At 45.4% G+C, this 9926-nt stretch overlaps 1 protein-coding gene across 1 annotated transcript; it reads right to left on the bottom strand.

Annotated features, from left to right (window-relative positions):
* Positions 1–6336: 6336 nt before the first annotated feature.
* Positions 6337–8077, bottom strand: LOC135383323 (neprilysin-1-like). Its single transcript, XM_064612834.1, has 2 exons — positions 6502–8077; positions 6337–6424 (listed from the first exon to the last, which is right to left on the bottom strand). The coding sequence occupies exons 1-2, from the start codon at positions 7995–7997 to the stop codon at positions 6346–6348; spliced, it is 1575 nt and encodes a 524-aa protein (XP_064468904.1). The 5' UTR covers positions 7998–8077; the 3' UTR covers positions 6337–6345.
* Between the last annotated feature and the right edge of the window lie 1849 nt (positions 8078–9926).

Consider the following 9926-nt stretch of genomic DNA (forward strand, 5'->3'; position numbering starts at 1 on the left):
GCCTTAAGTAAGTGCCGTTACGGCAGTAATTCCTTTCTTACAGTGCGTCCAATGTCATATCCCTCTAATGCTTGTCGTCCCCATATCTTAGTTCGAAGATACTAAGACTCTACTTTGACATTCCCCTGGAATAGGTCGGTGGTGGTGGTGATGATGATGATGGAACTGCTTGCCGTAGTCAGCCACGCCGGAAATCGGCTACCGAGGCGGCGGAGGTGATTACAGTTGTTGATATGAAACCAAACCAACCAAAACCCTGGAAACGAAAGCTGTTTTCACGTTCCCTCGTGTGACGTTTGGAGCGCCCAGCCTGAAAGGGTCTCTGACTAGAAGCTGGAGGGACTTTTTCGCAGTGGATACCCATAGAACACACGAAAGCAACTTCACATACGAAGATGCATGCCTCAACACCTCGTAGTTTTCGTATACTCGAATTTTAAACATCGCGGTTCACTCCTACGCTGGTAGACCTAGCGTCAAACCAAGAAAACGTACGCATATATAGAAAACTCATCTGGTCATCCCACTGGGATGACGTCAAACGCCCATTCCATCAACGCGCAGAATGCCGTCACGTGATCAAGCACTACAACAACAACTTTCAGCAAGAACCAACATCTCTACGCCAATATACTGTTATCACAATGTCTGGAAATAAAAAGTATGTACATACTTCGACATCTGCGTCCTGTTTTATGACTGCGATAATCCAATTAGCGACTTCCGTGGAAAGCGGAACTAGCTACGACGACTTTCGGGATCCAGCGCGCTGTTCCACAGCGTTAGTGTAATGTGTGTGTTTCCAAGTTTTCGTTTCCTATCTTTCGGAACAACCGACCAATTTATCGAGGTACGCTGTTGGAGTTCATGTGACATGCCTCTCGGTTGTGTGGTCAAAGCGAGATTTCTACGCGGCCACTCAGTTCCATACGATACTGCGCGTTCAACCGCAGCGGCAACTATGGCTTTACAGTATTGGAGGGTGTCCTGGCAGCGACGTAGAGAAGTGCAGATTTTGCCAATCACATTTGAAGAATGCAGACTTTGAGAGGGACCCGTCAGTTGAGCAACAACTGGGTTTGAGCACAAAGAACCTCCGCCTACAGCAGTCCGCTGTGCCTTCCTTGAACCTACCTTCCAAGACTGTTGCATCTGGACGTGACGAGGTTAGTGTCTCCTGTATAATTTGTACAGTGATTTCTTTGCTTGTGAGAATTACGTTGTGCCATGCAACAAAGAAAAATAGGGATGGAATAAGCTAATTGAAGTTTACGCACCAAATCAAAAGATGTATGTACAATTCCGTGCGTCGTTCAGAATGCAGTCATGCCAATGCAGTAAGCAACATCCACAGTACGAAGCTGTGTATTCCGCATATAGGTGTAACATTTTAATTGTCACAGCAATGTGCACCAATGTAGTTTATGACTTCTTTGGACAAGATGTGGAACCAAATGTTGGAAATACAAGGCAGGGATCAGGTACAAGTTTTATTCTATTTGTTTTCCTTGTAATGTGCAGCATACTGCACACAGTAAAGGAGGGTTCTCGATTCTAAGCCAACCCCGTTGAAATCCTTAGTTTACCCAAAGCTGTACTATTGTTGTCTAATCTGGGGAAACACCACAGAGGGCAACTACGATAAAATTGCAATGCACAAAAAAAGAAAGAAAAGATAGCCTTGTGTACGACATCCATGTCTATAGGTGCATATGCCCCTCAGCTCCTTCAAGCATAGATTGAGAAGTTACCCGTCAAAAAGAACTCGTTACGAGTTAAGTTACCGCGTGCAAAATGTAACTTTTTGTAAGTTAATAACGAAGTTCTTCAACCTGAAATGTAACTCGCAGTTACTGCGCCACTTGAAGAAAAAAAGAACGAGTTACTTCCAAGTTACTTCGGACACAAAATAGCATTACGCAGGCGCAGCGCGCGTGAGCAGTTGAGTTAGACCACGAGTTGCCTGCGGAGGAGTGCAACACGCTTAGATCGTTTTCGTTTATGTCCAACATTAGACCTCTCCCTGTTTGTAAACAAATGGCCCCATAGTGTTCGACAGTTCCACAAATTTGGTAGGGTTGAACTACGTTCGAAGCTAGTGGGGAACAAGGTCGCGCCCGAAAGCCACGGTCTTGAGGGGATTACGATGGTCCCTGAAAGGGACGCGTCCTTCGGTCCTACTTTTGTTTCAATAGGAGGCAGCGAACAAGTGTCCGTTTGTGGAACACAGCCCTCTCCTTCCGATTTATTTCGGTTTCAGTCTATCAACGTCATCATGACGTTTCTCTGGTAGAGAGAACGCTATGCATCTTATTCCTTCTCTGCGTACAATACTTCAACTTCATTCCAATGGCAGCGGTTCTTACTTCCTGAATAAAATACTGTCATTGATTGGATGTCACGTTTTATGGCAAAAAATATATGAGACAATATGTAGACGTAAATAAGAAAATATGTGGACATGAGGGAAAAGCGAATTAAGAGTAACTTGGAACTTAACTTACTTTGGCAAAGTTACACGAAAAAGGAACGAGTTCCTCTGAGTTACCCCAAAAAAAGGAACCTAGTTACAGTAACGAGTTACTTGTAACGAGTTACCTCAAACTTTGCCTTCAAGATATGAAAATACTTACAGTAGACAAAGCGTTTACATGGAAATTAGATATTTACACAAAATCACCTTGCAAATTCAGGATCTTTTAGCGCCATCCCAAACACTTGCCATTACGGTATGAAACCCATCACTGTGCCACCTTACAAAGTTCAACTGCTACGGACCAACTACGTAAGTCAGGAGACACCCTTCCTTTTCCGAACAAATTTTGTCAGCTGATTGGAAATGGCCTTCTTGTGTCCAATTTCGAAACAGAGTTACACAAACTTGTTGAAGTCTTATTAGAGACAGGCCACTCTGTTATGTTTTTTTTTTTGTGTGTGGATATGTGCACAGCTTGGTGCAATTGTGTCTTTTATTTATGATATTGTGATTTGCTATAAGCTCGTCGTGATCTTATAGCATCATCGAAATATTATAGCAGCATCTTATACATTACAGCAGCTTATAGCTGCATCGAAATATAAAACACTGAAGCTTTCCTTTGGAAAGCTGCAGTGTTTCATATTTTTGTTGTTACTTTTGCCAAGTGGACTTTGACCCAACCCTCTACATTCTTCAATTATAAAGTGTCTGAAAGATTTTTCAAATGCTGTCTGAATATTCGTATAGTTTGGCTATGAATACCATGAACTGTACTGGACTAAGTTACTTATAAACACAAGCTGTCCATATACAATGTCCACTTTTTCGGAAATATGAACGAAACGATGGAAATTATGGTAAGACGTACCTCCATCTAGTATCTTGGGTATTTAAAGCATGTAGTAACTATGAGAAAGGCTTTGCCTTATCCTGTTCACAGTACAGGCTGGTATAATCATTCTCTCGTTCCCCCCCCCCCCTTAAGTTTGTGCAACACTCATCTCACAAACTTGGGTATGTAGTGTATCTGTATTTCCTGTATCCGACACGCAAGCTTCGAACAAAGCTAACGCTAGTAAGACGCCAAGTATTATTTCAGCTACGCTCTTTCTGAATAAGTGACGAACAATGACGAAAAGTTCAGAATAACTATTTTGTATTGAAACCCACTGGCGTGAGTGTGCTTGAGACACGCTTCTTACTTGTGAATAGAGCGCTGCGTGAATATGCTACTTTAGGGACAGCTCCTTGCGGCATAAACACTCGACTTCTTTCGGAATTATTGTTCATGAACCACACTTTAAAAAGACGGCGACGTCAAACACGAAATTTACACAAACTGTTCATGTGCTTCATCATGATGAATGCTGAAAGCCATAGGCGCCGACTGCGGGGGGGGGGGGGGGGGGCACGGGGGCCCTTGCCCCCCCGGAACATAAACTAGGGGGGGGGGCGCCGCCTCCCCCGGGAAGTCCCGCTAAGAGACTGACACCAACGTTTGGGGCTCGGCGCGTCCGAGTCAAAAGGGCGAAGAGGCACCAACCCAAAAATGCACCTTGCAATTTGTAAAATATGTATCCGCCCACCATACTCATTATCACTGTAGAAGGTGAGGCGAAGAAACAGAGGATGACACAAGACATAGCCTGAATTTCGCCCAAAGCAATCAGATCAATGAAACGAAGCAGTCGAAAAGGTACCAGCAGCTGCCAGTGAGGTGTAACGGTAGGATCTTCGGAATGCATATTCGTTGCGAGCGGGTTCAACTCCCGCTGCTCCATTTCATTGACCATATTCATTATTTGCGCGCATTTCGAGTCAAACACCGAGGATTCAATACATTTTGTTCTTCTTGCACTTAGTTTTCAAGGGCATAATGCCTTCAGTTGTGCACATGTTCACTGTTTACGTTCTCTCTGTTTTTTTCTTTTGTTTTTCTTTTTCTGTTCTTCCTTCCTCTTATTTCTACACCAGTTCTGCATACATCATAGGATCCCGCCAGGGTGTGTGATTCTTCAGCTTTAGTTTTGTGTTCTTCATTTTTCTTTTCCTTTTCTTTCCTTCTTTTTGTTTTCTTATTTTCTTTGCCTTTTTTTACTTCCCCTTTCACTTTTTGTTTTGGAACAACAAGCCGACATCCATCTGGCTTACCTTTCCTTTCTTTTTCCTTTTTCTTAATAAACATATCCCCCCCCCCCCCCCCCCCGCCAGAGTACTTACTTCGCGGTGCGCCCTTGCCCCCTCCGGGAAAAAGAAAACTCTCCGCCTCTGCTGAAAGCTCATCTAGCAGTCTGTTGTTTACGTTGTCTACTTCTTGCGTGCCCGATGCGTATGGAACTTCCTCTTCATGCTGAAATCGATTCGCGACTCAACATTTCAAAAGCAAGGCTTCCGAACTCTGGTGCACGTAGCAGAACCTCCATCTCAGTTGCTGAAAGGTAGCTGAAAAGCTGCCTTCTTGACTCCGCTGCGCTTTCTCCTTCGACGTCCATGTTGAAAAAAGCACCCAGCAATATGGAAGTTGCAGAAACCACCCGAACGTCCGGTGTTGACTTTCCTCCAATAAACGTCGCGGGCGTTTTGCGTCATACACTAAGGAAAACCAATGCATAATAGCTAGACTTCTGCGCTGATCGGGTGAGTTGAGGGTTGAAAGCGAAACCGCTTTTCGGCTCCTTGTTTAGAATAGCTGGCGGCTCCGCAGAGACGAAACGTTTCAATTGTAACTTGGAGGCACCATGTAGGTTCGTTATCCTTACAAACGAAAACATTTACCAGGAGGTTCTGGTCAGAGACCCTTTGAAAAACGACGATAACGTTTGCTATGTCCTTGTGCTAGAGTGGGGCCCAACCCTTGGAGGATATGAACAAAGTTGTCACCGTAAAGGGCAGTGCTGCTAAACGTCTCTTTATGGAAGTTTATCCAAAAAGGAATCATGTACAAAGAGTCTTAACTTGGGGCTATTGATTTGTCTACTGATATCATGGGGCATCGTTTTGGATTTGGGGCTGCCGTCGATTCCGTACGAGACACGTTTCTAGGCACAACTTTGGAACCAGCGAGACTCCTGTTAAGTAACCTGAATGAATATGCAAGCTATAAATGAGTTTTGTCACGATAATTTAAACGTTTACTTCGCCTGAAGTGGGATCAAGCAGGCGCGGGAGCGACATCGCTGGGCAGTGCAGCAAAAAATGCACAATTCTTCGATGACATGCCTGGTAGCCATGCTCCGACATTGCATTAAACTCGAAAATGTGCGCACAAGAACTACTAGGCCCGAAAGGAAAGTTAGGTAGCAAGCGAGCTGGTGGTGACGATCCATGACTTGAAAATCCGAGACGAGGTAGGGACGATAACAGACAAACACAAACACGGTCTCAACCGTTAAGCGTTCGAATATTTTAATTTTCAATAGAGCTCGCATATGTGGTAAGGACTTCCCCTCTGCGTCTCATTGCACTGCCACGCCTCTATGAACTCCGGCATGTTATTGAGCGCATCGTTGCACATTCTTGTTGCTTGGTCATCCATCATAACCATTCCCTTACGCTGCGTTGCCCTGCAGATTCCCAAACAGTAGGTAAGAAAGAACATGTTGGCATCAGTAAAGTGTGAGTTGGGCAGCTTCCACTTCACTTTGCTCTCTGCCATAGCCCTTGTCATTGCATCAAAGGCGATCCTCACTGCCAAGTAGGAGTCTATGTAGTCGGGATCCGTAATTGAGGGCGATCGTACATTCGTCTTCGCAAAGCAGTGTGCCCTGTGCATGTACTCGCGATATGTACTCCCATGCCACCAGTTCTCGGCTGTGCCGAGGACGCCCCTCTTCGCACCTTTCTTCGTCAGCCCCTGCGCAATGGCTTTAGCAATCCACGTGCCGATACCACCGTACTTGACGGGCAAAGGAAGACTTTCCGCGTAGTAGGGTGTGTTCAGAAGACCTGCGAAGATGTAAAATGTGTTCGTCGCGAGATCAGCGCCTACGTCTACAGACGCGAAGCTGTATTCTCGTGCATACCGTTTTCTGCCGCTAAGCTGGAAAGTAGCGTCGTTTTGCTTTATCTTGAGGAGATTGTCGTAGTAGTCGTCCGTTAAGTCATGCAGATTTTCGTACCGCTCGTACACATTCAAGGCAATCGCGTACATGGCAGCGACAGGGCCAACCACGGTTGCCTTCTTTAGTTTCTTCAAGGTCCTCGCTTTGGAGTCCTCGTCCATCCACGTGCTGGCTCGGACCCTCTCGTGCGTTGCAGCCATAATCGTGTGGATCAAGCGGACAATATCTTCGTTCGTTGTGCGGTTCGGGTTGCTGGCGATTAGAGAAAACATGTTGAAAGCATTGAGGAAGTGAACTGTCACCTCGTGCATGCACGGTGTCGGCATGGTTCTCTTCAATCGAGGAGGCGACAATATGAGGAAGGGATGGTTATCACGCGCCGCTTGTACTCTGCTATCGGTGGCAGCAAATTGATTGGCGATCATGTAACCCATGTAGCGCATAACTTGCACGGTGGTACTATTCTGAGTAAGCAGCTCCAGTGCGGACGAAACGAAGTAAAGGTTAGTGTACAGAATTGACTTGTCTGTAAGTTTACCCAGCGGCTTAATGTGCTGCATCCATTTCTTCCTTGTGATGCCGTGGGCGGCAGTCAGGTTCAGTATGCTTTCGAAGTACTGATAATCGTTCTCTAAATGCGCCCTGCTAAGCTTGCAGAGCTCCAGGTGCAAGGATGCTACCTCATGTGTCCCAATTGCGCTCTGATATCCAAATATACGAAAAATCTCTTCAACGTAGGCTGCATAACCTTGCTCCAGGGACGCATTGTTGCCGCGGTAAGGGCATACCAGTACTATAGGAAGGAAGGAGACTCTGGGCTTACCGATGTCAAAGCGATAGATTCGTTCCCCTTTAAAGACTATGTTCATGTTCCACATCAGGTCCGCTTTCAGTATCTCAGCGAAGACATCGAAGTCAGCGGAGTCTGTGTAATCGAAATTCGGCCAGTTTTTCAAACGAAAATTTTCCAAGACTTTCTTGAGCTTATCAGACGGGTGCGAATCTCCCATGGCCAAGCAGGACTGGTACAATATAGCAGTCATCTCCGTGATATCCTGTTTCTTCCTATCTGCGCTATAAACTCTCAGCTTCTGCTCCAACTCTGCGAGAAAGGCATCTTCAACAGCCGATGCGAGGGTGGAGTCCACTCCAGCAGATTTCGCCCATGTACCACACACATGGCTCAGGAAGTCTGCGCACGGGTAGACCTCTGTCGTCGCGAAGTGCAGTTGCTGAGTCATCTGGTAGCAGTCAGTTGTGAGGCATGTCCTCGTGGTGGCGTGCCTCTTGATCTTGCCAGCGCTATCTTCTATGTAGTAGAGCAGCGACACCAAGGAGACAATTGTCACAAGGCAGGTGAGCACTATACATCCGGAGATTAATATGTTACCCTCAGGTTCCTCTGCCGCTTTGCTGGACGAACGTGCTTCATCACCATTGCCCTGGTCTTCGTTCATTGCGCCCACTTGCCGAAGATTGTTTCTGCAAGGCAACGTTAGAACTGTTGCTGCTCCTGGCACGAGCCCTACCTCTTCCTTCTCACTAAGCGCCACCTATCGCCTCCTGGTGACGAAGGTTGGACGCGGTCACATATTTTTAAGCGGACTATCGACCACGCATCTATGCGAAAGGGGTTCGACGATTGAGGGTTGGCACATCGTGAGCTGATAACTCCGTAGCAAAATTATTACCGCATATGTTTTTGTTTTCAATAGTGTCATTGACCCTGCAATCGTTCTGTTTTTGCTGATGTAGTAATCCTGTATGGTAGTAACCTTGTGGTGGTCCTGTATGGTAGTAACTATATTGCGCAAATACCGCGAAGACCGAATATGTTCGAAGAAGGTCGAGCGTTTGGTATTGGCCCACACGCCACTGTTTAATAGAAAATCCTAATTGTCAGCACGGTTTGGTAGGAATATATTTTCAACAAATTACACATAAAAGTCGAGTATCGAAACGTTACATAGACGTGTCTTGCAAAAAAAAAAAAAAAAAGAAACAGAGGAAAAGATAAAAAATAGCTTGTTCCAGTCTGTTCAGATTATGTATATAGGGCGTTTTTTAAAGGTACTATAAAGCAGTCGAGATGCGACCTCATGTTTTGTGTGCCCTGAATTGTGTACGTCCTCAGGAGTAAAATGCCGCAAAATTTTCTCACATAGACGTTATAGCTCCCGAAAAAATGCAAGTTTTAATCTACTGGCAACACTGTGGCGGAGCAGACCGACGAAATGCCAACTCCGTCAAGAACGGCGGCGAAAATGTCTCATGCGCACGACTGTGGGCCAAACAGAGCGACGTACGATAGCAGCGCCACGGTGCTGAAACAAGGCCCAGGTATAGACGTTTAGCTACTGAGTGCAAGGTTCGGCTTTTGTTTATTTTATTTCACACAAATTACATTTTCTTAAAAGGTAGTATTTGCAAATCCCAACAGGAAAGCCATCTGTTTATCGGTCTCCTTGTTTACGGGGTTGCTTGACAAATTGAGGACTTCTTCCCACCAGGCGTCGCCCCGACATTATTGACTGCGTTTTTATTTACCAATTAAAAATACTTTACTCCTGCGCATATTGTTGTGCTGAACCTTTGAGTCTAGCACTCTCACGTCATGCTGATTGCATAGGTTCGACCTCGACTGCTCTATAGTACCTTTAACCTTTATATATATTTTTTAATCAAAAATGGCTATGAGAGCAGCGTAGATGTCATTTTTGCAGTTGAGTTGTACGGCCATGCGGACATCCTCTCGAAGAAATCCTCCCGGCACGCGCTCGTTTAAAGATTTTTATCGGATAGAATGCCTTTTAACTAACATTGTCTCTTATTCTACTCTCTCGCTTTTGACTAAATCTGCATAGTTAAAGAGTTAATGAATGAATTTTAGGTAATTAGCCACCTCGTAGTTACATGCTATCTTCGAGGGAATGTCCGCCTGGAGGTGTAACTGAACTGCAAAGACGACGTCTGTGCTGTTCTCATAGCTTTTCCATAAAAAAGTGTGTACATGATATTAAAAAAAAAGAAAAAAAAAGGACGTCATGCAAGAGCCAGTCAGCGACGAACATCGAACCGCATGCCTCTCGATTGCCAATCGAGGGCGTTAACTACTACGCTACGCTGGCATATCTGCTTCGCGACGACCTACCCACGGGCCTCATTGGACGAACGGGATACTCCGTACTCACTCGCTCCACAATTTCTCCTACATTTCTTCTCATACACGAAGCAAGGTATATCTAAACAGGTAGCGCAACTCCCATAGGCCCCTGTGCTTCAGAATGACGCCATGATAGAGACGGTCAGCGCCATCCATCCGTTGAGCGGACTACTACGATTGTAAATAAATGACGTCAGGGATGACGTCAGCACTATGAATAATA

The sequence above is a fragment of the Ornithodoros turicata genome, chromosome 2 (assembly GCF_037126465.1).
Source record: "Ornithodoros turicata isolate Travis chromosome 2, ASM3712646v1, whole genome shotgun sequence".
Lineage (NCBI taxonomy): Eukaryota > Metazoa > Arthropoda > Arachnida > Ixodida > Argasidae > Ornithodoros > Ornithodoros turicata.